The sequence below is a fragment of the Sarcophilus harrisii genome, chromosome 1, assembly GCF_902635505.1.
Source record: "Sarcophilus harrisii chromosome 1, mSarHar1.11, whole genome shotgun sequence".
Taxonomy (NCBI): Eukaryota; Metazoa; Chordata; class Mammalia; order Dasyuromorphia; family Dasyuridae; genus Sarcophilus; species Sarcophilus harrisii.
In genome coordinates this window covers 274,125,105-274,152,564 of record NC_045426.1, presented here as the reverse complement: position 1 = coordinate 274,152,564, position 27,460 = coordinate 274,125,105, and the positions used below count along the sequence as shown (strand labels likewise).

The 27,460-nt window shown below is 33.6% G+C and overlaps 1 protein-coding gene across 4 annotated transcripts in view; it reads right to left on the bottom strand.

Moving 5' to 3' along the window:
* Positions 1–18: 18 nt before the first annotated feature.
* SMG1 (SMG1 nonsense mediated mRNA decay associated PI3K related kinase) overlaps positions 19–27,460 on the bottom strand; it is a 111,950-nt gene continuing 84,508 nt past the window's right edge. For all 4 annotated transcript variants that reach the window (XM_031942755.1, XM_031942760.1, XM_031942766.1 and 1 more), the window contains 24 exons: positions 26,468–26,714; positions 25,590–25,819; positions 23,638–23,886; positions 23,189–23,327; positions 22,982–23,091; positions 22,607–22,825; positions 22,010–22,200; positions 21,379–21,551; positions 20,958–21,237; positions 20,492–20,764; positions 19,442–19,676; positions 17,211–17,437; positions 13,847–13,997; positions 13,532–13,721; positions 12,855–13,324; positions 12,262–12,399; positions 9,216–9,368; positions 6,482–6,661; positions 5,942–6,169; positions 4,677–4,888; positions 4,386–4,492; positions 3,863–4,042; positions 3,639–3,745; positions 19–844 (listed from right to left, as the gene is read on the bottom strand). In XM_031942755.1, the coding sequence (XP_031798615.1) occupies positions 767–844; positions 3,639–3,745; positions 3,863–4,042; positions 4,386–4,492; positions 4,677–4,888; positions 5,942–6,169; positions 6,482–6,661; positions 9,216–9,368; positions 12,262–12,399; positions 12,855–13,324; positions 13,532–13,721; positions 13,847–13,997; positions 17,211–17,437; positions 19,442–19,676; positions 20,492–20,764; positions 20,958–21,237; positions 21,379–21,551; positions 22,010–22,200; positions 22,607–22,825; positions 22,982–23,091; positions 23,189–23,327; positions 23,638–23,886; positions 25,590–25,819; positions 26,468–26,714 (4,767 nt within the window). In that variant the 3' untranslated portion in view covers positions 19–766. The remainder of the gene's footprint in view (positions 845–3,638; positions 3,746–3,862; positions 4,043–4,385; positions 4,493–4,676; positions 4,889–5,941; positions 6,170–6,481; positions 6,662–9,215; positions 9,369–12,261; positions 12,400–12,854; positions 13,325–13,531; positions 13,722–13,846; positions 13,998–17,210; positions 17,438–19,441; positions 19,677–20,491; positions 20,765–20,957; positions 21,238–21,378; positions 21,552–22,009; positions 22,201–22,606; positions 22,826–22,981; positions 23,092–23,188; positions 23,328–23,637; positions 23,887–25,589; positions 25,820–26,467; positions 26,715–27,460) is intronic.

The window sequence follows — 27,460 nt, the reverse complement described above, 5'->3', positions numbered from 1 at the left end:
AGACTGAAGTACGTGAAATACAAGGATTGAAATAAAAGTTTATTTGAAATATGGCTAATCTACTAGACTAGGCAAGAGGGGAAGGAAGAGGATGGGCAGGGGAGAAGGGTGGGTACGGGACAGGGAAAAAGAGCAAGGGAAAGGGGGAAACCCAGACTTTTTCTTCATTTCAGTTCTTCCATTGCAGTGTATCTGTTATACAGCTCTCTGCTTTCAGTCCATTTCTGAAGTTCATATTGCGTAGCCTTTTTTTTTTTTAACTGGTCAACCCAACCAGTACTGCTGCCACACAACAAGTGTAACACAAGAATCTGAATGCATCAAATCTTCCTTTGCTGTGATTTCTTCATGGCCCTAGTTTTCTGTTTCTCTTTGAACGGGCTTTGGTATTTCCTGGATTGTACACACAGGGTCAGGTGGAATGGAGTTCCAAATCACTCTGCGCTCTGTAGCATTCGGATTTCTTTCTGCAGCTAACCTCCTGACACGTTTGCAGCTGTTCCGTAGCAGAAAGACAATCGTGGTGTTCAGGCGGTGAACGTTCACCCTTGACCCTGGGGTTGCAGACCATTTTGTTTAGCGTATCCCTGAGTGCAGCTATCCTGCAGGATTCACTTCCTAGTGCACCGAGATTTCCTAGGTTTCCTCAGATTAAGCCCCAGTATGCATCACCACCGACTGTGGTGTGGCTATGGATGCCTGAGGCCGAGTTGATTCTGGTGGATGTCTGACCTCGCTTAACCAGACTGATCTGTGGTCTTCCCATTCATACCCAGGCTGTCCAACCTTCATACAGCTGAGCCAAGTTATCTAGATTAGTTGCTTCCTTAATCACATAGTCAACCTGTAAAACAAGCAAAGCATAAAATGTTAAAAAAATTTTTTTAAATGGGTAACCTGGTTTGGGAATAGAGATGAAAAGCTCGACTGTGTCCCAAATAAGGCAGCCAATTTAAATGACTTTATCTAAAACCTGGAAAAGTAACTGATATACTTAGCAGAGTAAATTCTAGAAGAAATCCTCACACCATGCAAGTCAGAACCTAGTAATCCACGATTCTGTAATATATTGCCTGTATAATATTGAATAAATCCCTTAATTTTTCTAGGCCTCAGGTTCCTTATTTGTAGAATAAGGTTAGAATAGTGATCTTTGAAGATCTAATTAATTTTAAGAATGTAAAGCAAATAAGGCAAGATCCACACAAGTGTGATGTAAAAAAATATATATATATATATACATAATATATATATATTATAAAGTTTGCTTATTATATTGTATCTTATACCTTGTAAATTATTGATTTTATGGGATGCTGTAACTTTCAATCAAAGATATCTCTAAAAAGCTAAATATACACAAAATCCTAAGCTATTTTTTTTTCATTTGTAAAAATATCACTATTCCAAGAGAAAACTTTAAAGAAAATCACTTATTCACACTATCCCTTCCATTACAACTAGTAGACAATCTCAGTTACATAGGTGGCAAGACCCCTCTTTCTGTTGGGTAAATTTGGAAAAAACCAACACCTCTCCAAGAGATAGAACTGATATTTCATAGATATTCCTCAATGTCTTTGACAATGTGTGAAACACAGTCTGTTAAGACATTGGAAGGTTTCTGACATAAGAATTATAGGTAGAGAGAAAACATTATCCTTCAAAAAGATTTTGAACAATTTTGCCTTTCTGAGCTAAGGAACACAAAACCAACAATTCCTAATTTTAAAAAGTCTTGATATATAATAAGCAATATATAAATAATAAGAGTCTTTGTTCATAATTTTCTGTTCACAACTCAACTGGGGTTAAGTGATTTCCCCAGGGTCACATAGCTATTAAGTGTTAAGTATCTGAGGCTACATTTGAACTGGGGTCCTCCTGACTCCAGGGTCAGTGCATCATATAGCTGCCATTTTCAAGAAACATTTACTATCTAACAGGAGCTGTTAAGTGATATGGATTCAAAAGCAGGTTAGAAACAGGGGGCAGGGGAGGAGGTTACAGCACAGCATTACAGAAAGAGGAGGGAAAGAAGATAAATCAGGAAAGGTCTTCATAGAAGGTGGGTTTTTAGTTGAGAGTTCCAGGAAGCCTCAGGAGGCAGAATGAATAAATCATGACTAGAAAGGTAAAAAGCCATTGTGAAGGGCTTTAAAAGTTAAACTGAGGATTCTGATTTTAGTGGAATTTACTGAGTAGCAGAGGGACATTATCAGATCTGTACTTTAGGAAGATCACTTTGGTAGCTGAGTAGAAGATGGACCAGAATGGGGAAAGCCTTAGGCAGGGAGATAAACAAGAATAAGTGAAATAGGTGAGGCATGAGGCAATGAGGTGGCACTTTCAATGGTAGGGAAAGGATTTCTAGCAAGGAATAATGCAAAAATTATCTTTGAAATGATGTACATTGATAGTTTCTCCCTTACTCTCTTTTTTTAAAATTATAAAAATTCTAACATGCTGTACTTAAAATGTGAATGAATATAATCCTAAAAGCTCTGTGATGAACATTTCAAGATAACTATTCTTAGACTTATGGATGCTGCTAGTAACAAAATGTTAGTCTAGAAATTATTTTTTACCCCCAATTTCTCAGAAATCTTTCCAAAAGAGAAATTATGCTTCAAAGATAAAGCAATTATAGCTGTCTCTATGATCTAGGACAACCAGAATCCAAAGGAAGATTAAAAAAAATTTAAAAAGACAAAACCCAGGAATGGCTATCCCTGAGCTCACTCAGCACCTTCCCCTACTTCCCAAGCTAGTGGCATTGAGGCTGTGTCCAAGAACATGACATGAATTTGTAGTAAAAGCCTTTTCTGCACCCCACTGCCTCTTTTTCAGTGCTGTAGAGTCCACCAGCTCCAGAGGCTTGTTTGGGTCTTGACAACCAGCCCTCAAAAATAAAAAGGGTTGCAACCCCTAGGGCTGCAACTCAGAAGCAAAGTGATGCAAAGTTCTGAACTGCCTGTAGTAAGGAAAGCAGACTTGGAACTGCTGGTGGCAAGTCAAAAAATAAAAAGTGGGATAGGTCATTACTATGTTGGGGGGACAAAAGTGGGGGTGCCACATAGCACTTCACCAAGACCACATTACCCAGCTGAGGCCAATACTGACAACCCAAAAATCAGGGCAGAGACCCAGCTGGTGAACCAACCAGTACAGGAAAAGGCTGAAATGCTTTCAGATCCATTCCTTAAGGAAATCACAATGGAGAGAAGTCAGAAAGTGAGTGATAAGAGGGAAAGGGGGAGGAAGAAAGAAGGGGACAAAGACTGAAAGTATCAAACATTTCAGAAAGAAAAAACTTGGAGAAAGTCCTCTTTGAAATACAACCAAAAAAACAACTTTCTTCTCTTTGGGAGAAGAAAGGAACAACACTAGGTTACTATCAGCCAATTCTAAGCAAATGAGTAGGTGGGAAAGTACTCAAAGGAGAAACATTTTTGCTTTTTTTTCATTACTACATTAACCTAAGGTGTCAACTTGCTTTTAGACCTTTGATATCAGTACTGTGACTTAAATAGGTGATAAACAATTACTTCTTGGACTGGAGTCACAAAACTTTTACTTCCCCATCGATATGACAACTTTTAGTTCCACATTTTTTTTTGCTTATTTTTAAGAGTCACCTGTTCAGCAACAGACATTCTCCTGTTAGGATCAACATCTCGGCCCTCTAACTTGGCTTTGACCCTCTTCCACACACTCACTGCATATGAGTTTCTTTCCTGCACAGCTAAAAAAAAAAAAAAAGAGAGATAGATAGAAGGGGTAAACAAAATCACAAATATTTAAACCACCATTTTTTAAATACAGAGAATTAAAAATACAAAGAAAGAAAACTCTATTATACCTTTTCCAGTTTTAGGATCTCTGACTGCTTTTTTAGGACTACAAGCAACACTCTTGCCTGTTCCTGGGACTGTGCTTGGTGGAGTATCTGCTGATGTAGCAAGATTTTTCTGAATTGCCTTTCTTGCATTCTGTGACATAACTTCAGGCTGAGTCTTCTGGCCAGTGTTGCTTCTTACTGCTGTAAAGATGAGAGCCGATACTATTATTTAAATGGAATAAACAAAAATCTTTAGCAGATATAAACTAAGAGAATTTGGTTCTCCTTCTGCTCCCTCATCGTTAACACAATTTCATTCTAAACTTTACTTGGCATGACTTATTTTTATACTTAACTATTTTGAAAGTTGATTTAGCTGTCTATATTAGAAGGATTCCTTTTCCTACCACAGGTTGCTGAATAGGAGTGTATTACATATCATTCTATACAAACTTGACACTATCTACAACATGTATTTTATACAAGTTCTTGATTTAAAATATCCAATTTCACCCTTTTCTCTCCTCCAATCACAAAGGAATACCTGCAGCAAAGGTTGGCTGATAGGTAGCAGATGATGTTGGACTTGAACATTCATTTGTTGCATCTGTGACTAGAGGTGATGCGAAACTCACTAGATTATTGTAGATGCTGAAAGAAAAAATAAAGATAAAAATATTTTTAGAGCAACTTAAATATGGAATATTCTAAAATTATTTACAAGATATTCTAAAGCAATAAAAAAGATTTAATTTTAATTTAAAGAGGATCAGATATATTATATAAGGTTTGCTTACATTTTTACTTTGGTCAACAGTTGAGAAACTACTCTTACCTCTGACTTTGTGTTTTCAGCTCTTTCAAGGTGGGAGTTATTTCTTGCAGCATTTCAACATGCTCCTGACTACGCACTTGACCCATAGCCTGAACTAATGTAAACAACACTGTCTGAATGTTGTCTTGCCATGACTTGTATTCCCCTAAGAACTGCCTGACACTGTTCTCATAAGGAACATCATCACCATCTGCTAATGCAGCTTCTTCATCCTAGAATGAAAACAAAGAAATATTTCTATCTTGTATTAAAGAATCTTTTTCTTATAGATCTAAATAAAAAGCAATACATTTCTTAAATTAATTTTATTTTTAGCTGACAAGTTTAGGAAACTTTACAACCTAGAATATGGCTTAAAAGTTAATTCTACCAGAGAATTTAAAAAAAAAAGATTACTTAAAACTACAACAGAAAATGCAATAATTGAGTGATATAAACACCATTCAATGGCAATTAGCACAGTGAATAGAAAGCTGGGCCTGGAATCAGGAAGACATCATCTTTAGTTCAAATCCAGCCTTAGAAACACTTTCTAGCTGTAGAACCCAGTTAGTTAACCTTGGGTAAGTTTAGCTACACAAGTAAGTTTAGTTAAACTTATTTGTAAAATGAGTTAGATAAAGAAACAGCAAACAATCCGGTACTTTTGCCAAGAAAATCTCAAAATGCATCATGTACAATTCACAAAAACTGAAAATGACTTTAAAACAGTTCAAACACTATTCAATTTTGACTAACAATTTAACAGTCTTTTTAATATCCTAAATGACATTAAAAAAAAATTTAGAGAAAAAAAAAAACCCCTCAAATTTCAAATCTGTACTTAAGAGCTCATTAGATCTCTAAATGTAGATAATATCTTAAATGAAAGAATGTTTCTAAATAAATTTTCCCCAAAATTCCCCAAATCTAGTCATTAGCTCTGTGACCTAGGATCAATAAATAGGGAAGTCATAACTTTTCTGGGATCTGATTTCTTCATTTTACTAAAGCAGAGGTCAATAAATTATGGCCCTCAGGCCAGGTCTGGATCCAAAACTAAAAATGTTGTATTAAAAAAAAAAAAAAAAAAAAAAAATGCAAAAACCATCCTTAGTTCTCTGGCTAACCAAAAATAGGCAGGCTAGATTTGATCTATGGGGGTCCTGTTGGTTCTTGAGGGCAGGCATTTCTCTTATTTCTTGAGCTTATTTAAAAATATGAAACAGATTTTTACCACCCCGCATCTTCCCCCCAAATGGCCATCATCATGTCTTCAGTATTACCTTGGCCATTGCTTTTAGTAGATGCTTGACATCTCCAAGTTGCCTGTTGTGACCAGTGAGAACTGTCTTAATGTTATCAACTAAGTTCTGAATTGTTTCACAGACAGTTTCTATCTGTTGTTCTTTCTCTGTCTGAACGACTCTTTGAGTAGACATGTCTTGACTCAGTTGCTTGTGTGCTGACAAAAGCCATTCAGAGCTGCCAATAGCATGTTCAAGATTAGTACCCTAAAAAAAAAAAAAATCAACTGAAAAAAAAATGTTTTCCATCACAATTACCACACAATTTTAAACTGTCTAATTGCACCATGATAGGTAAAGTGTCCAAATGCAACATATTAAGTAGCCCACTAAGAGAAGGCCAAAATTTCAGTACTGTATCTATTATTTGTTGTCAAGACTTTGAAATATTCAAATTTATCATTTGGTATATTAAAAAAAATCTATGTAAGAGAAAATTTATAACAGATCTAACTGGAAACAGCTTCAACAATTTAGGAATATGAGTTCATTTTTCCTTTCTTAAAATCCAAAACTTACCACTCTTTGTAGTAAACGAAGTTCTAATTCAGAAACTGAACTGTTAAACTGTGATGCAAATGAACACATTTGCTGACAGCGTTTGATAAGTTCAAATAACGAAGCATCAAGATTTAAGGCTTCTGCAGTTCTAGTTCGTAAACTTTCAAAATGAATAATATTGCTGCAAAGGAAAGTTACCTATGAAGCAAAAAACAAAACAAAACAAAACAAAAACAAGTGGCTATGGGTGAATATATTAAAAAGATTAAAAGCAAAAGTCAGAGTTACCTTGCACAAAGTTAGAATCTCAATTCCACCTTTTAAAAAGATCTTACCTCTAAAGGAGAAATAACTATAAAAATATTTAGCTGTATATTAGAATTTATTGAGTAGATAGAACAATAGCAATGGAGCCAGGATGACCTGAATTCAAATCTGGCCCCAGACATTTAGTAACTGTGTGACTCTGGGCAAGTGATTCAGACCCAATTACCAAGAGAAGGAAATGGCAAACCACTCCAATATCTTTAAGAAAATCTCAATTGGGGTCACAAGAAGTTGGATACAACAAAACAAAACTGAGAAAAGTATTCTTGTCAATAACCATCAGCGCATCTTCAATTTCTTTAACATTTCCATTAAATAGGAAAATATGATCAAAGGAGTTACATTATGTCTCACAGATTTTTATAAAGTTATTTGTGGCTGTAAATAATTTTTTGACATGAAAGGTCATGTCTTAGAACAGAAATTCACAAAATCAGATTTAGGGATAAGAAGAGATCCTTTAAAATCACATAGTCCAAACCCTTGTTTTATAAATGAGCATATACAGAAACCAGAGATGAATCTTGCTTCAAGGAAACCTAAATTCAGATCTTTCATTAAGTGTACAATCTTCTATTTCCACTTTTAAATTCCCTAATACTTTTGTCTACTCTTGTCTTTTTCCAATCTGTAGCCCACTATCATGACCTCCAAATTATAGCTAGGGAAGTTTGGTTCATGATAAATGAACGAAAATTGGATTTTAAAAGCAATTAAGGGAAGCAATAAAATCTACTTTTCCAGATGCCCAGAGGAGCTAAAATGTAACAGGAGGAATAAGATCCTCTTGCTGGCTTTTAAGCACAAACAACTTCTATGCAGGTTGCCATTTATATATACATAATTCACCATCAAAATAAAATTTCTGCCTTTGTACTTAATAGTTTTTCCTGCTATTGAATATATGCTGTAAAGAATATCATGAGGCACCTTGAGATAAAAGGTAGGCTTGACTCCCTGATCTAAAATTATATTACACAATGTTTATGTATATTATATAACCATTATCATCAAAATGTCCTCAATATGATGTAAAATAGAAGACAGAAAGACTATATGGAATAGAGCATAATTTCATGTACCATTCCTTTTTAATTTTACTTTATATATGGAAATGTGCAATTTATTTAGTGTTTAAGTACAAAATAAAATTTAAGTAAAACATTTCAAAATCTTAAAAAGTGGAAAAGGATTTATTTTATATGTATATATTGCTGAAATATTGGATTAGATATAGATATGGTAGACTCAAATTGATTCGTTTTACAATGAGGAACCAGAAAATTAGAAGAAAATCTCACTTATGTTAAGATACATTTTCATTTACTGAACAAATTCAAAGACATTAAAAGTAGGAAACAAAGCAGATGGTGTTCATTACACAAAATGCTCCAAGTCCTTAGGAAGCAAAGGAATATAAATTTTAAAAACTCTGAAGTAATACTCTTGTCCAACTGACAAAGACTGATAAGAAATGTCAAAAATCAAAGACAGTAGGGATTTCAGACAAAAATGAACACCCATAAGTTAGAGGTCAATTTTTACTGAACAACTTGGCAAGACATTGCAAGAGTTATTTTTAAAAATCACATCTTTTGACTCAGTAATTCTGCAACTGGAAAAAGACCTTATATTAAAAAAAAATTCTCAAACAGAGAATGGTTAAACTGGCATATCAATGTAAGCCTATTAATGAAATTAAGACTACAATACGAGAAATATAAAGGAATATGTGAAATAAAGAAAGCAGACTACAGATTACAATACACATCTTAGTATATGCTTCCTGAGATTCCCATTTTATCCTACACTTACACATCTTTTATTTATCACGTGTGTAGGTGTTTGGGGGTGGAGGATTGTCTCCTCTAATAAGTTGTGACATCTTTGAGAGTAGACTGGTTGCTTTGTTTTAATTTGGCTTTTCCTTGTATCCCAGGACTTAATATGGTGTCTGACACAAAGCAGGTGCTTCACTGATATTTGTTGGCTGGCTTACTGTCATTATAGTATAATATAAATAAAATAGCTATATTAAGAGAAAAAGATACTCCCAATATTGCAAAACTCTGAATTTGCTTAATACATATGACTTATATTTGTGATTACTGGTTGTAACTCTATAAAAAATTAATTAAAATTGTACCTATTTCTAATAAAGATTATCTTCTCCAATAACCTTTTCCTATAAGGAGAGGAATGGTTCTAATCTACTGACTTGTTAACTATACTTCACTATTAAATTTTGACACTGTATTCCTACAAACTAAATGTTTACTAGGCTCCACTTTAAGATGACTGGGGGAGATGGGCAAATGACAGAGACAGGCAGGACAGGACAAGTCCCCAAAATGTGTGTTAAATATCAAATCTAGAACTTTTCAAATATCACAGTAGCATACATACAAAATGCAATTCAACAAACCTGACTTGCTCTTTGGCTTTCTTTAAGGACAAGATTCCTTCTTTCAGCAATTGTTGCTTCAAAATCTTGCAAGACTGGTGCCAATGCAGGATTTGCTCCACCTGCCCATTTCAAACGCTGTTCAATACTGGCTTCAAGTGCTGCTAATTTTTCCTGGGGGGGAAAAAAGTTTCTTTTTTTAATACCAATACACCTATGAAATCCCACCAGTGCCAATAGTGGGCACTATACACATCCTACAAAACAAAATTTATCAGCAAACATTATGTGCCTCGTATGTGGTATATTATTCTAGGTGCCTAGGATGATACAAAGTTTATTAAACCAGGAGACCCAATCCATGAATTTTAATATGATTGGTTTTCTTTGTATTCTTATGCATTTAAAAACATTCTGAGAAGTTATAAACTATGCCAAATTGCCCAAGGGATCCATGGCACAAATGAAGTCAAGCATTCTTGGTCTAACACATCGAGTACCTGTCCTCATAAGGAGGTGGTATGAGGATATGACAGGCAAAGATTACTGCAATACATAACATTACATAACAGAGTTCAACTCAAACTTTACTTAGGCAATAGAACAGAAACATGACTAGATATATACATAAAATTATGATTATGATAGAACAAATGATAGAGTACAGAACGGAGCAAAAGCATATAATTAAGAAGACTTGATAATAGAATACTGCTAAAGTCTAAATGGATGTTAATGAGGACCTAGAAAGTAGTGGGCAGTGGGAAAAGATGCAAATGATATTGCAAAAGAAAAATAAAAAAGATATGGTGAAATTGGACACAAGAAATGAAGGAGAAGAGGAATAAAAGACCAACTCATATGGCTGCAAACATGTGAAAACTGAGAAAACATGGTATTACTGACAGAAACAGTGAAGGAAGCAGTAATAATTAATGCATCAGCTCTGAAATGACAGCATTAAAATTACTATTTAAAAATCGTGAGTTAAGAGTCAGCTACATGGTACAGTGGATAGAGCACCAGCCTTGAAGTCAGAAGGACCTGAGTTCAAATCTGGTCTCAGATGCTTAACACTTCCTGGAAGCTGTGTGATCTTGGGCAAGTCTCTTAAATACAACTGATTCAGAGAAAAAAAATCTTGAGTTAAATCCAAAGACCCCAGCCTTTGAGATAAGGACTCATTATCTGGACAAAAACTGCTGGGAAAATTGGAAATTAATATGGAAGAAATTAGGGCTCAACATACACCTAACACCACATACCAAGATAAAATCAAATGAGTTCATGATTTAGACATAAAGAGTGATATTATAAGCAAATTAGAAGAACATAGGATAGTTTACCTCTCAGATCTGTGGAAAAGGAAGGAATTTGTGTTCAAAGAAACACCAGATAGATAATTTTGATTTAACTTTTTTTGATTAACTTTTTAATTAAAGTTTTTATACAAATAAAACCAACACAGACAAAATCAGAAGGGGAGCAATAAATTGGGAGATCATTTTTACATTTAAGGGTTCTAATAAAGCCTCATTTTAAAATATATAGATTTAACTTAAATCTTTAAGATTTCAAGCCAAACGGTCAAAGGATATGATGAACAGCCAATTTTCAGATAAAGAAATTGAAACTATTTCTAGTCATATGAAAAGGTGCTCTAAATCATTATTGATCAGAGAAATGCAAATTAAGACAATTCTGAGATACCACTACACACTCTCAGATTGGATAAGATGACAGAAAAAACAAGGATGAATGTTGGAGATGTGGGAAAACTGGGAGCAATTTGAACTATGTTCAAAAAGTTATCAAACTGGGACAGCTATGTGGCGCAGTGGACAGCACCAGCCCTCAAGTCAGGAGGACCCGAGTTCAAATGTGGTCTCAGACACTTAACACTTCCTAGTTGTGTCACCCTGGGCAAGAAACTTAATCCCAATTGCCTCAGCATTAAGAAAAAAACAAAACTATATCCTTTAATCAAGCAGTGTTTCTATTGGGTCTAAATTCCAAAGAGATCTTAAAAAGAAAGGAAAAGGGAGCCACATGTGCAAAGATGTTTGTAGCAGCCCTTTTCATAGTGGCAAGAAACTGGAAACTGAGTGGATACCCATCAGTTGGATAATGGCTGAAGTTATGGTATATGAATGTTATGGAATATTATTGTTCTATAAGAAACAATCAGCAAGATCATTTCAGAGAGACCTTGAGAGAGTTACATGAACTGATGCTAAGTGAAATGAGCACATAACATCAACATTATATGATGATCAATTCTGATGAAAGTGACTTTTTCCAACAATGAGATTACTGAGGCCAGTTCCAATGATCTTGCGATGAAGAAAACCATCTATACCCAGAGAGAGAACTATAGGAACTGAATGTGGGATCACAACATAACATTCTCACTCTTTTTGCTGTTGCTTGCTTGCAATTTGTTTTCTTACTAATTTACTTTTTTTTTATCTGATTTTTCTTGTACAGCAAGAGAATTGTATAAATGTTTATACATATTAGATTTAACATATATTTTTAACATGTTTAACATATACTGGATTGCTTGTCATCTAGAGGAGGGGGTGGAAGGAAGGAGGAGAAAATCTGAAACACAAAGCTATGCAAGGGTCAATGTTGTCAAATTATTTGTGCATATGTTTTGAAAATAAAAAGATTAAAAAAAATAAATTGTGGGTTAACCATTGCCAAGTTCCTTATGTGCAGAACTTGGGAAATAAATGCCCAAACATCATGCGCAATTTAAAAGCAAGTCACACACAATTAATGCTTAGAATTAAAGCAAAAATTTCAACACTTTGCAATAGACACAAAATTTTTCCAATCACAAGGATTACCCCAAAACATGAATCAATCTGGTTCTCTCCCATGCTCAGAATTTACAAATGAAGACAATACAATGAAAAATACAATTATCTGTTATATTCATTTGGTAAATGGGATATACTTACTGATAAACTTCAATATGGAGTATATACTCTTTTAATCATAGGTGAAATTACTATGTTCAGACACGCTAAAAAAAACATGAAGGTAAGGCACAACACACCTGCACGGCTGCAATTGAAGTTTCAATCTGACTCAGTGTATGAAGTTTCTTTTTCATGCTAGTTAAAATAGCAGAACGAGGTGGAGGTGTAACTGACATGGCCTGTGGTCTACTAATAAGGAGATCTTCATGCTGCCACTATTTAAAGGAAGAAAAAAAAGAATTTGAAATTAACTGGCCATTCTTATAAAAACTGTTTTACTCTAAATAATATTCATGTTGGCCTAAGTTTGTATGAATATCTAAGATGCATAAATACCTGAAGAACCAAACTGATGGTAAAGCCTTAAAGGCCTTTGATTTTATGACACTCAAAACATAGCACTTATCAATGTTTGGACAACAAAGTGAGCCATTTTAAGAACCAAAATAAATAGTGACAACGTACAGTAACAAGGCTTAATGAAACAAATTATAACAACAATTTATAACAACATTTATAACAACAATAAAATAAATTATAAGATTCCAAACCCTTTCTTTTGAACTATAGGCTTATCTGTGCCATTTATTTTGGAAAAATCAATCCAAATTACTAGGAATGACAAATTTTTCTGAAGTATTGTTTATATGAATCTTTAAAAAAAATTTACCTGAAACATGGCAATATGCAGTTGTACTCTCTGGAGGCTTGTCTTACAAGATGAAATACTGGTTTCTAGTCTTCGAACCAAGTCATGTTTCTTCCAAGCAGTATCATAGGAACTGGCTAGTACTGTTGCCCTGTTCATGACCAGCTGAGAAAACTTTCCAATTTGGATATTATGTTCCACTGCTTTCTTACACAAATCATCAACTGAAACTTTGCTTTCAGCGCCAAAGTCTTTTGCTTCTACTTGAGCGATTATGTCTACACCTAATGCACTGATGAAACTACAAAGGGTAAGCCCCAAGGCCTGATTTGGGAGTCCAATTAATAACTGTCTCACAAAGTCTGCTGTAAATGCCTTTATGGGCTTTGCCATTTGGTCTTCACTAAAACAAGAATTTCTAAAAAGTGTTTTTACATTGACAATCTGTACAGGTCCATTTACAGTATTCTGGTCTTCAAGTGAACTTGACCCTAAAAAAAGAAAAATATTCTTCTCAATTTAAGAAAGTAGGATTGTCAAGGATAAATAATAAACAAGTCAATAAAAAAGTAAAATAGGATAGATGGTCATATAAAATACTTAATCAAAGTTTATAAAAGCAAATCTACTTACCCACAACAGAAAGGGTTTATTTAAGATGCAAAGTTCAACAAATTTTACCAGCTTGAAATATTTACCTGACAATGTTTTTGAAAAAGTACCACAGAGTCTGAAGAATTCCTTAATTGTTTGCAATCGTTTTAAAAAGAAAATTTCTTCTAACACTTGCCGGTGGTTATCGTCATCAAAAAAATTAACTTGTGTACTCCTGGCTTCCCTTATAATGTCAATCTTGCGCCAAGCTACAGGTATTTCCATCTTATTTAACTGTCAATTAAAAAACACACACACTCATATAGATATAGATATATAGTATTCCATTTTCCCTGCACATTCATTCACTTGAATATTGGCTGCATATATCTTATTCCTAAAATAAAATTAACTCTTACCTTTTCAATTAATAAGCCAAAAGCAGTTTCAACTTGGGCAAACATTCCATCAAAAGCAACTAAAAGCATTTGACCAGCTGACATTTTGGGAGTTTCATCAACTGAACCATTTCTGGGTTGAATCAATTCACCATACTGAGCATGCAGTATTCTGATTAAAAGAAAGAGAAATTAAAATAGCTCACAGAAGTTTACTGTAAACATTCACATCAGCCAAAGCAGAAATAGATAAAATTTCAAAGACTTATTTCACCTACATTTCAACAATAAGAAAATAAACATATAACTGGTTTTTTAAGTTTATACAGGTTAGAATGTAAGCTCCGTGAGAGCAGAGATTATTCATTTATTCATTCATTCATCCTCAATCCCTAGGAGACTTGTTTGCACATATCAGGTGCTTACTGAATGCTTGTCTGATGATTTTTCTGGAAAAACCAGACAAGTTTAGATACAGCTATCCCATTGACTGACTGCCTTGGTAAAATAGAACTGGAACATGCCTTTGAGTTTTACAGAAGCAAAATATGGAAGGACTTTAGAGGATATCTAGTTAAGTCTGTACCCACAAAGAAGTCCCTCTTTAACAGTCTAATTATTAGTCATCTTGCTTTAATGGGAAAATTGTTAAGTGAGAAGGAATCCATTTCCTCCAGATTACCTTTTATGTAATATAGCCATTTCCTGAAGTCAATTTTACACTATATTTACCAGTTTATCCTTGTCCAAAACACAGTTACCAGATTTGAGAGGCATGAATCAAATGCTTTCTTCTTACAGCTAAAACTAGTGGGAAAAGTTGCATTTTGTTTTTTTGATATTAAGAAGTTGTCAGGGCAAGGGGGCCTAAAGTCTCCTTAAAGAGAAGTAGAAAAGAAATAATATTCCTTTGTTCTTTTAATTCAAGAAAAATCAATGCTGGCATTAGAGGATTAACTCTGAAACCTGGAACAAGAGCTGTGGACAAAAGATCTAAAAAATCAAAAGACATAATAAAAAGGCAATATGAATGAGATTTATTATAAAACACTAAATATTAAAACAAACTCAATTACCCAATGTTCAGTAAATTCAAGAACATATTACTTGGTGAAAGAAATCCCTATGTGACAAGAACTGAAAAGTAATCTGGCAGAATATGGCTAACATCTATGACAATAATCTAAAAATGTATGTGTGACTTGAATATTAAGGGTCAAAACATTTTTTTTTTTAAAAATAGGATCGACTTGAATATTAAGGGTTGAAACATTTTTTTAATTACATAGCTTTTAGGGTTTTTTATTCTTTCTCCCATTACCTCCTTATACATATGCATAAGATTTATGTCTGAATGGGGGGAAATTACCCATATCACATCTATCTATTACAGCAAAACCCTGCAATTTACATCAGATTGAATAATGATCAAGTGATCCAATGAGAAACTAGATTTCTTTCACCCCCGAACTGCAAAAGGAAGGCAGAAGCCCGAAGGTAACAGAAAAGACAGCCTGCACAGATTCCCAGAACTGTCAAGAACAGGTGTACCCTGCAAAAGTTCTGTGTCTGGAGGCAACAAGTTCAGAGAGCTCCCAGAAGGAGCCTCAGGGGAGAAGAAAGCTCCAGAGTAGAAACTTAGAAGTGCTGGGTGATGGCAATAGCCATCAGATCAAGATTCCCCAGAATCAGGGGCTCCAAGGTTCCATGAACTGAGATGGTAAGAAAAGGCCCTGAAGAATCTATTACTCCAAAACTTAAAAGATCTGGGTAGCTAAATTCCACACTCAAAAAATTACAGCAAAGGGCAGAACCTGGCCCTGGCACAAATGTTTAATTCAGGAACTAAAACAAGACATGGGTAAGTCAAAGAAAACACTGACTAGTATAAACAAAACAAAACAAAACACAGCAAACACAGAAATCCATAAAATTCAGCTTGGGAAGATAAAGGAATTCTACAATGATTACAGAAGAGGCTTAAAGAATTAAAAAAAAAAAAAATCTATAAGGACTTCTTGAATACCTAGAAGAGATGAAGCAAGATCAAAGAATCATAAATGAAAACTGCCTGGATTAATTAAAACAAGAGGGCAAAGTGAAGGGGGGAAAAGATCAGAAAGAAAATTCAAAATGAAATTTTGAATATAGACCAAATCTAGAACTTTCACATCAAAGGAAAACAAACACAACACAGCAATCATGCTGAAACAAGCAGTTCAAGTAGTAAGGGCCAAAAGACAGAATCATATAAGACATGAAAGTTTCTACTATAATAGGAGAAGATATTGGGATATATTTAAAAAGGTACAGATATTTAACTTATGGGGAAAAACCTGAGCTGAGCCAAAAACTCTGAAATACAAACATAAAGAGCAATGCAATTTGGAAGAGGATGGATGATGCAGTAATTACAGTTCATTAGAGGGAAAAGAAACAAGTGTCCCTTCAGAATTTCAATTCAAATTCAAAGGGTGTTAAGGGAAACAGACAAAGAAAACAAAAATAGTGGATGGAGTGGGAAGGGATTCAGAGGATTTTAAGATAAGCTGTTTAATTATCATGACAAAAACTGATCTCAAGAGATGAGAAAATTCAGCCTCTTGAGCATGAAACATTACATATGTTGTATTGGGCTTTACTATTTAAGAGCACTTAATTCCCATTCCTACCATTCATTTTTAAATTCTTTGTGTTATTGTAGAGAAATGAAAAAAAGATCTATTTGGAAATAAAAGGTGACATATAAAAGAAAAAGATAATTGGTTAAATGACACTTAATACTTGTTAAGAATGTGCTTTTCTTATTCTTTAGGTCATGAACTCTCTAACAAAATCCAGGCAGATATCCAAATAATAGGGAACATGCACAGGAGTAAATGAATTTAGCTTAAGAGAGATAAATTTTGAAAATCCCAACTAAAAATGTCATATTATTCACATGTGATATGTGCTTGTATAATATAATACAAATAGGCATAAATACAACCTGTAAATGATTCTCCCCAAAGATAAAGAAACATTCAAGATCATTAAAAAATTAAGACAATTATATGAGTTGGGATAAGCAAAAAATAAAAAATAAATAAAAAGAATTAATTAGGGCAAGTGATAGTTCTGCTGCCTCATTCAAAAAATGCCACTTATATTTTCTAATGTATTGCTTCTGATCACAACTGATCCTGCACTTGGTTTTGAATGTTCTTAAATCTCTTTATAAAAGAATATATAATACATTTATTATAAAAAGGAGGATCTACACAAAACATAAAATTGAAATCTTCCAAGTAATTTTTATACTTATAAATAAAAGATTAAAAAACCCATTATTTTACTACATTGACCTTTACTCTTGAGCACAAAAAAATTATTTAGTCTCATTTACCTTGCAACATCTATATAATGAGCATGTGTTTCTTCTTCTAACCCCATAGCTGCATTTCTTAAATAGGCTTGAAGAGACTCAACTAATGTCTGTAAAGGAACTCCATCAGTTGTTTGTTCAATAAGAGTGTCCAGTTCATGAAGCATACTTTCTAATGTATATTCTCCTTTCATTAAACATCTAAGTGCTTCTGGAAATATTATTTGCCGAAAGTTGGAATTCAATTCCTACAAATATACAATAAACATCATTTAGTAATATTTCAACAGTAACAGCATTTTCCAGAATGGGGACAAACATACCAAGGAGGACATAAACAAATGAAGGATAAGAAAATGGGTTGTAAGTCATCCTCTTCAGAACAGTCTGTTTCTAACTCAACAGTAAACTCCCCCCTTCACTTATTCTAACTGAACACTACCTAGTTTACCCTCTGACAGGTGGCCTCTTATGGTTGCTGCATGGGCAATAAAATTCTACCTCCACTTAAGACATCCCCAAGTTCAGATCTTCAGATCTTCTGACAGTTCAGTGGAGAGGCAGTGACTGAGACTAAAGACTCTTCCTCTCAACCCTACTCTTTATTTTTTTTAGGGGGAGAGAGTGAAAAATTCAGGTTGAACAGGCACAAATAAGATTAGGAACTACATTGAAATGTCATTTCATTACATTTTTTCTCCTCTCAAACCCACCCCTTTCCTAACTCCTCTATTCCTAATGAAAATCAACTTCCTTGTTATCGGTGACTACACACAAATGAAATTTTCTCCAAAGTTACCAATGATCTCTTCAAGTTTGAAAGCCTTTTCTCAATCTTTCTCCTTCTAAATATTTCTATAGAATGTGACACTCATGAGCACTATTTTTAGATACTTTATGATGGGGCAACTAGGTGGCACAGTGGATAGAGCACCAGTCCTGAAATCAGGAGGACTTGAGTTCAAATCTAGTCTCAAGACACTTAATATTTCCTAGATGTGTGAGCCTGGGCAAGTCACTTAACCCCAATGGCCTCAGCAATTAAAAAAAAAAAAAATTGATTATGATTTACTAAGTCCAGTCAATAACATACTTCCATTTGAAGCTATATTATCTTCGTGAGGTGTCTATTTTAACTGCTGACAACCAATAAAATCCAACTACAGAAATAAAGTTAACTTAAAACTAGATTTTTCAATCACTGGGCCTCAAAATGTTAAAGTAAGATTTTTTTAAAAAATGAAGTATATTTGATTATAATTCCATCAGTAATACACAAGTGTTTTCAAAATTTTTATCATCTTTATCTCAATTTAAAAATCTTTGTGTGTAAATTTTGTCAATAAGTAGACATACATATATGGAAGGGGGTATATTAAAAAGCTTTTTTTTTTGACAAGGGTAGAATGATCAAATAAAGAATGATCAAATAAATTCAGGGACTAGCTATGCAAAGAATGAAGAAGAAATGTTTTCTACAACAATGCAGCAGTAAACTCTTATAGGGCAATAGCTTATAGTACTTGGTTTCAAAATTCAAATCAAACTTTAAAACATTTAAGTCCTACTATCAAAATGTAACGGTTACAAACATTTTAATTTAATTTTTACTATAAGTGGATATCCAAATTGGAAGTCTTATACTGCCTTTTCTAGGAGATATACTTAATGAAATGAGAAAATACAGATAAATGGTTTTACAAACTTTAAAGTGGCTATGTATATCTGAGTTAAGAAATATTACATTCAATATTTAAAGCATGAGTTTATATGACTCAAAGTATATTAAAAAATGTCTCTCATTAGAGAGAGGTTAGATAATACCGGACCTCTTTCTTATAGGTAGGAAAGAGTGTGTGGTGTGTGTGTGTGTGTATGTGTGTGTATGTGTGTGTGAATGTTATATAAGGAGAAACATATGCAAAGCATGTTTTATTTTCTAATATATTATTACAAATGTAAACTATTGCTATATTAATGATAACATTACATCAACAACTGTTAACAAAGAATTATCTTTTTCTAAAAGGTTATTCTGACAGCATTATTTTTTAATTTTTTACATGAGGATGATTCAACAACAGAAATGGCCTATTTGTCAATCTATTTTTATATTATTTATTATAATAATTATTAATATTTATGCTTCAGTTTAAGAAATACTTTCTTACAAGAATTTAAAAACAAACTAAAACATAAATTTATGGAAAATAAAGCAGATGAAATGGATGTAACATAAAGACATTTTTCACCTGAAGTGAAGTATATACTCCATTAGCTAAGTGAACTGCCTCAGATGCCTCCATTGGGTTAGGAATATCTAAGTCCTGTGGGACCAGGTGGCACTGCTTCAATAACTGAACAAGACATGTAACATTTCCACTCATACTGCATAGTTCCTCTAAGAACCAGGCTCCATCCCGTGAAGTAAGATCAACAAGTTGTTCTCCAGCACTAGATGCAGCACCTTCCATCATTAGATTACGCCTAAATGAGATATTTTTATAATGAGAAAAAAATGTACTTGACTTGACAAATTATCAATATTAGACACAAAAGTCAGCTATTTGAAGCATTACACGAATAGGCCACTTTCAGAGTAGACAATCCAATCATTCAAATTCAGTGTGGGGCAGCTTCTAAAGAGATAAAATTCCCACCATCAGTTTTTCCATAAATTATTTCAGATCTAAAAATGCTACAAAATTTTTAACTTTCAGTAAAGGAAAAGGAAACAAAAAGGCAGCACATCAGCACCAGCTCTCCTTTAGACTCCTAATTTAGGATCAAGGAATCTAAAGAAGAATTTCACAACTTGTGGAAAGATTCAGATAGGACAAGTTCAGGTTATCTTTTGTATGACTGAAGAGTTAAAAGCTATGGGGATCATGGGCTGGTTCCATTGTAAATTTCCTCATGCTGACTTACAATGTTAGCAGATCCCATACTCACAGCAGCACAAGTAAAATGGTAACAGAGATTTTAGATGTGCTCCCAAGACAGATTCCAATTGCTGCCTATATTAAACTATGACATAAGAATGCTTCAGACATTTTTTTCTGGTAATGTTACACTGAAAATATTAGACACTACAATGAAATTAGTAGGCACAAAACCAATTTAGCACCAATGTGTCAACACTGACATAAGAATCAATTTGTTTATAAAACATTAAAAAATTATTAAATACTTATATTACACAAAAGGCTGTGAATAAAAAGATGAAAAACAAGGTAATTTCTACCTCTTTGGAATTTACACTCTTAAAATAAAATCTGGTCCCATAAACACATCTAACTTACCTTGTAAGGGTGCAAAGGGCAGAAATAATAACACTAGCTAGGCTCAAAGATCCTTCTTCTCCGTTTTCATGTAGAAAAACTTTAATACAACGTTCAATTTCTTTCAATTGTTCTTCACAAACTGGCACAGTAACAGCTTCTTGTTTCAACCTTTCCACTTGTCGGATAAGTCGACTATTTATATCTGCAGCATAACGCTGAAGAGTCATTTCTGTGGCAGTTATGAATTGGCATACTGTTGGAGGTGGTTGGGGAGCATACTGCATTTCATATCTGTAAAAAACAAACAAACAAACAAACAAAAACACAAGACAGATATTTGATTATTACTTAGGAAAAGCACTATTATTATTTTCCATGTCAACCTTCTGTAAAGTTTATTGATTTTTTTTTAACTGAAAACATCTGCAAAAACTCAAGATTTTTTCTACCCCTTAAAATTCTACACCTGTTGCCTGTAACTTACTTTCTATATAATTCCTGACAACGCTCAATTGTCGTGTTACAGATAAGTTCTTCCATCCAAGTCTTCCACTGCTCAATTCGATGTTTCTGAAATATTGCTTTTGGGTATTGAAGAGCTACAGTTGCATAGTGATGCAGCTGCTCAAGACATCCTCTTAATACTGACCGCCTCTGTTGCAAAAGAGCACCAACTTCTCCTTCTAACTGTTCACACTGGCTGATCAAATGAGCTTGACCAGCATTCTGAAGAAAAGCTGTTGCTGGTACATAGCTTGGAGGACCTATTAAGAAGAATGTAAAACACAATATAATTGAATTAAACTGTAGCACTAACTTTGGGAAAAAAGTATGATATAGATCGATCATATCAAGGAAAATGTATGATAATAATACAATGTCGATATATTACAATTATAGCATACCAAGATCCATTTGTGTGCTAATCTCTTGAAGAAGACTTGCAAGTTGTGTTGCTTCTAAATTACTAAATGCAGCTTGGTAATGTGTTATCCACTGTTCAAATTCATTTAGTTTCACCTGGATTGCTTCCTGAACAGCTCTTTGCTGAGTTTGCAGTTGTGTATGTTCAGAATACCTGAATCAAAAGAAAAAAAAATTTCTCAATCTCAAATAGAGATTAATAGAAGTTAACTGGCTTCTAATCTGTTGCAATGTTTCAATCACAGCAAAGGTGACAATATAGCCTCATACCGATATGTAGTTGATAAAGGTAGGATTATTTTGAAAGGCAAGTAATGTTTCAGTATTATTAAAGAACTTTTAACTTCAAGGTCTCTCATCAAAGAATCTTAGGAAAACATTTTTCACTTGTGATCCCTTTTCACCTGAGAAATTTGTATGACCCCAGGTCATATAAAATAGATACACAGTTCAAACACTATTAATAAATCATACTTTTGTGACCCCTCCCCCCCCATTCAGTTATGCAACACCAACTTCCTTAGTTTATAATTAAGGAAACTATGGACTACAGAAGCCATTTGAGGTACTAAATGTACACCCAATAACAAATACTCAAAAATTCTTTTATACCTGTGCTGCAGTGTGTGAGAAGGATGTTCAGCTCCTTCTGCTCCTTCTAAGAATTCAATCTCTTCAAGAAGCTTGCCTTGTAATTTTTCAACATCTGTCAGCTGTTCTTGCAAGTTCAGATATTCTTCTAAGCTGCTATCTAGCTTCGGAAGTACAATCAGCATTTCATCCCTATTCTTAAACCAGTTTACCTATAAAAAAATTATTTTCATTATTTTCTTCTTACAATCAATTTTCTCAGTTTAGCATCATTAACTACCATATGAGGAGAATAATAACAAACAGCATAATGTACCATTAGGCAGAAGAAAAATTACATATAAATAATAAAATAAATGAAGGCAAATACTGTTTGTTTTTTTTTTAAGGGACCTGATAAACTAAAAGACTTCACTCACTAGCATAGTATTTTTAGAAGGAAAAGCAGTATTTCTTAAGAAAGGCCCCAAATGGACAAGATTCTCTGAATAATGTTATCTATAGTTTCAATACTAAAACCTTAGATGAGCAAAGCTGAATTTAAGTAGTAGGGATTTAAGTCAACAATGTACTTTTAAATATATATTCAAACATAATACATTATCATATTTATTTCACCTTAATTTCAGCTACTCTGGAAGAGAAAAGGCTTCGTGTAATGTCCCTCTCCATCTCTCTTTTACTTTGTTTGTTTTCAGCTTGTTGGCCACCACCACCATAGACAGCTCCTGCAAATCCTGCTTCTCCCCCAGCTGTCCAGTCCACCAGGGGATCATACACAAATGCTTCCAGTAACGTAAGCAAAGTCTCCCTTCCACGTCGCATGATATGCAGAACCTATTTTATAAATAATTTCATATTAGATTTGTAGTTCTTTTCATTACAAAAATAAAGTCTCTTGTTTTGTAGGCAAGAATAATAGAGTTTTGTTTACTTTGTTAAAGTGCATCCCCTTTGTCTCCCCCCCCCCCTCCCCAAAAGGGGGAAGCATACCTGCTCACAAGAAAGCCTGAAAACTCCTTCTACTCCAGTCACACCCAGGGCTGTTTCAATATTGTGTGTCATACGGAAAGGTACTTTTTCAGGAACTCGAAGGCTTTTACCTAAACCACAAGATATTTTTTTCCCCTTATTTTGGAATCCTACTCATTTCAAGAGAAGCCATCTTATGAACACAAAAAAATTCCAATTCTATTTTACCTTTTTCAAAGCAAACGTTATAATCTATGTGAACAACTTCTCCTGTAGTCATGTCTATAAGGACATTATCCAGATGTCTATCTCCAAGGCCAATTATGTATCCAACCATAGACATGACGGCGGTAGATCTTGCATATGACTTAAAAAATAAAAAAGAATTTACATATCACTAACATTTATTTTTCAAACATGAAAATAATGCTTTGAAACCAGTATCAAAACCATAACCCTACTCTCTCCCAGATGGTTCTTCCTTTTCAGTAGTTTACTTTTTTCCTATTTCATTTTTTTGGGGGAGGAGTGGGATGCTTTCCCTCCCCATCCCCTTCAAGTCTCTTTTAAAACTACTTACTGTCCCTTCATCATGAATTTTAAATTTAGATCTTTATTGTGTTACTGTGCTACTATCAAATATCAAAGCTTTAAGCTTTATTTTAAACAAATAATACCTGTGTAACTCTCCACCATTCATCAGGAGTTGTACAAGATGACCAAAGTTCCTTAGCCAGAAGATTTGGTGGTGTTGCCTCCATTAGCTCTTCTAACACAGCCTTCATCACATTAAGAGGCCAATCACGACGAGAGACATCAAGACTAAGCCCAACTGCTTTTAAGGCAGGTCCAATTTTACTGTAATAAAGTTCACTTGGTCGAGGTACTATTCCAGGATTTTGAGGAGTTTGATAAGAATCTTGAGCCTGTTTAAAAACAACAAATACAATTGCTAGTATACTCAGAGTTGTTAGGTTTGTCAGTTTTGTTGATAAGTTTTTTTCTTCTTTCTTTTAAAGTCTTTATTACAAGCAAAAGTTCTTTGAGTATGAAAGGGATTGGAAATATGATGTAAAAACAAAAGGCATTAATTATTTTTAAAAGAGAGAAGTTCAAAAAATTTAACTTACTTAAAATAATTTATCATTATACTTTTGCAAATAAAAACACTAATAAGGAAATGATAACAGAAGAATGCTGGAATCAGTGGCCAGAAAAAACCTGAATTTGAACTGCATCTCATAATTCTAGCTATGTGACTTTGGACAAATCATTTAAACTCTCCAAATTTTAATTTCTTTCACCTATAAAATGGAAATAATGCCTAAAAGAACCTTCTTCACATTATGATAGTCAATAGAAAAATCTGTAAAACATTATATAACTTTTAAAACATACTTTATAGTTATTTAAATGTCAGCTGGTAATCACTATTAACTGATGGTTTACAACATTTTTAAAACTAAGAATTTAGAGGAGAAACAGAAATGGCACTTAGCACCACAAGTTTAAACTAAAGAATAGTTAAACAAAACAAACAAAACACCCCAATTAATTTTTTTCAATATTAATGAATGATTCTCCTGGATCAGTTTTTGTTGTGCCAAATTAGCTTAATCATCTTCCTTATGGCCCTATGTCCCCTTTAATTCTGGCACTGCTTCTTTAATGAAGATTTCATTTGTGTACCATTATTTTTTCTTTCAGGTTTAATTCATAAGTATCAGGATTCTTTCTATTTGTCTTTTACTTTAAAAAAAGATTATCTTTATCATAATTTCATATTCTTTTCAGTCAAGGTTTTCTCAACACATCGTAAACCTGTGAATTTAATTTAATAGAAAACATTGATAGGGACAGGGAACTCCCAAGTGAGGAAGCTCCTTCTACCAATGCAGACTAGCACATCTGAGATTTATAGTCTTTAAGATTGTTGCCTATGGCAGAAGATGTTAAACACTTGGCCGACCACACTCCCAAGTGCAGGTGAACCAGATGAAAATATAATTAAGAAATATTCAATAAACTAAATAACAATTCAATATATGTCAATTAAAAATTAAATCAATATGTAGCTGTTAAGATCCTTATAAACAGATTAGTGGTCTTTCTACTAGGTTCACCCAGCTAATTATATGTCTGAGGAGGATTTGAGCTGAGATCTAGGCAACATATAGTAGTGAATACAAAATGTACAACAATCAAAATACCAATACATAAACATTTTCATGTTCCTTTTTATTATTTTTAACATCACATTATCAATGACTCAATATTACTTATATAAGTTGGTAGGTCTAATTTTTTTTAAAAGTTAAGTTTTAAGATTAAGTTTAAAGTCTTAAAAACTTTCTACTGCTTGTTAAAAAACAAAAAACAAAAACACCCATTTCCATTTAACTACATCATTATTCATTCTAACATACTCTCATATCCTACCAACTGGTATAGTCCCACCATACCCCCACAGCATCTTATAAGATAGTTTTGTTAAGTTACTAGACTAGAAAAGTTTCATCTAAGAAAATATCATTAGCACTTATATATATCTGTGTTTATGTATATGTATTTTGTTAAACAGATAAGGTATAAATATGCATTCTGAGGTTAAAAACAATAAAAACTTTACCTTTTGTGCTTGTAAAGCAGCTTCTCTTTGTTGCCATCGTTTGTAAAGACCAAATAAAGGTGTGGCTCCATCCACCCACTGGATGAGACCTGATCTGGTTCCTAGTGGTGTTACAGAATAATGTCTAGCATGGAAACGAGGTGTCTCTTGACGATTAATTGTAGCAAACATAGTATTCACAATAGACAAGAATTGCATAATTCTCTCATCTAAGTGCAAATCTTCCAATCCTACAATAAAAAAAAAAAAAAATGGCACATTCAGAATAACTGGATATATAAAAAGGGAGATACTGGGTTACTCTGGTGAAGTAAAAAATTTCAACAGATAACTATGTAGTTTTATTAATTCTGACTTGGGACAGTCATAGTAATAATAAGAATGGCTTTATGGGACAATTTTACTTGCAGTGCCAAGAATGAAGCGATTGAAAATAACCAAACTATTAAACACAGTCTAAATTTTCAACTTCTACAACCCTTTGGGAAAAACAATCCAAATAATGACAACACCTCAATTTCCTGGAACCACAAACTACAACCTTTACCATCTCTTGCATCACATCTGAAGTTAATTTTTTTTTTTTTGCTGAGGCAATTGGAGTTAAGTGATTTGCCCAGGATCAAATAGCTAGGATGTATTAAGTGTCTGAGACCTGATTTGAAATCAGGTCCTGCTGATTTCAGGGCTGGTGCTTTATCCACTGTGCCACCTAGCTGCTCCTATCTGAAGTTTACTTTAAAAGATAGCATGCATCTTTTTTAACCAACCTGTTTTAAGCCCTACTTTTAAATGGGAAGGGATTTGTTTTTCATATAAAAGGGAAAAAATGTTAATCTTTTAAATGGGGGAAGGAGGCTAGGATTTAAAAGCTTTACCTTTAAAAAGATAAGGATAGTTCTTCCCATCTGAACCTAGAAAGAGAAGTTTCTTTGGTTTGGTTTTAGTAGGCAAGATTGTGATGGTACCACCAACACTGTGAATTGTAACTGTATCTCTGGCGGACACTTCTCCAGGAAGGGCAATTTCAGTGTTCGTCATAGCAGCCAACCAAGGACTAATTTCTTCAAGACGTAAGATGTAACTAGCACGTTTTTGTGCTCTCTGCTGTAAACTTAGCATCACCTATATTTTAAATTAAAAATCAACAAAAACAAAGATTCCTAAAGTTCAATGTATTAGCATAATGCTAATTCATATCTACATTGGCATATAAGCTTCAATTCTAAGAGATAAATAAAATATAAACAATGAAATGACATTTTTAAAAATCCCTAAATAATTTTAAGAACAAAAGAACTAGCAGATGTTATGGTTCAAAATCTATTACACATGACTAATTTGTAATGCTGCTCCTTTTAAAAACATCTGACAACTACATGGGGGGAAATGTGGATTAATTTTTAACATATTTTATAACATCTTTGAATTTAGTCACTCTGAATTATTTCCACAATTTATAAAGGCAATTTAAAAGTCCAATATCAGCTAATAAAGTGCTATCAAACATTAAATATATTCAATAAAGAAAATAAGTTAATTATATGGACAATGGATAAAACACTTTTCTTTCATTCTGCCTTCTGTAACAGAAGAGAAGATGATTTGTATTTAGTAAAAGGCAAAGAGTACTGAACTTGGGCATTTTACATTTATTAATCAATTCAGATTGACCTAGGTCAGCATCTTTGGGTTATACTTTATTTATACAGCAGGTTCTAATATTAATGAAGGAAACTTCAGTTTGTCAAAAGAAAACAAAAACTCCACAACAACCTCAAATGGGTAGTCTTAGCTTTTGCTAAAACTGATCACACCTCCAAAGGGAGAAGGCAAGGAACTTTGAAAAACAAAACACCCATCATGTGTAA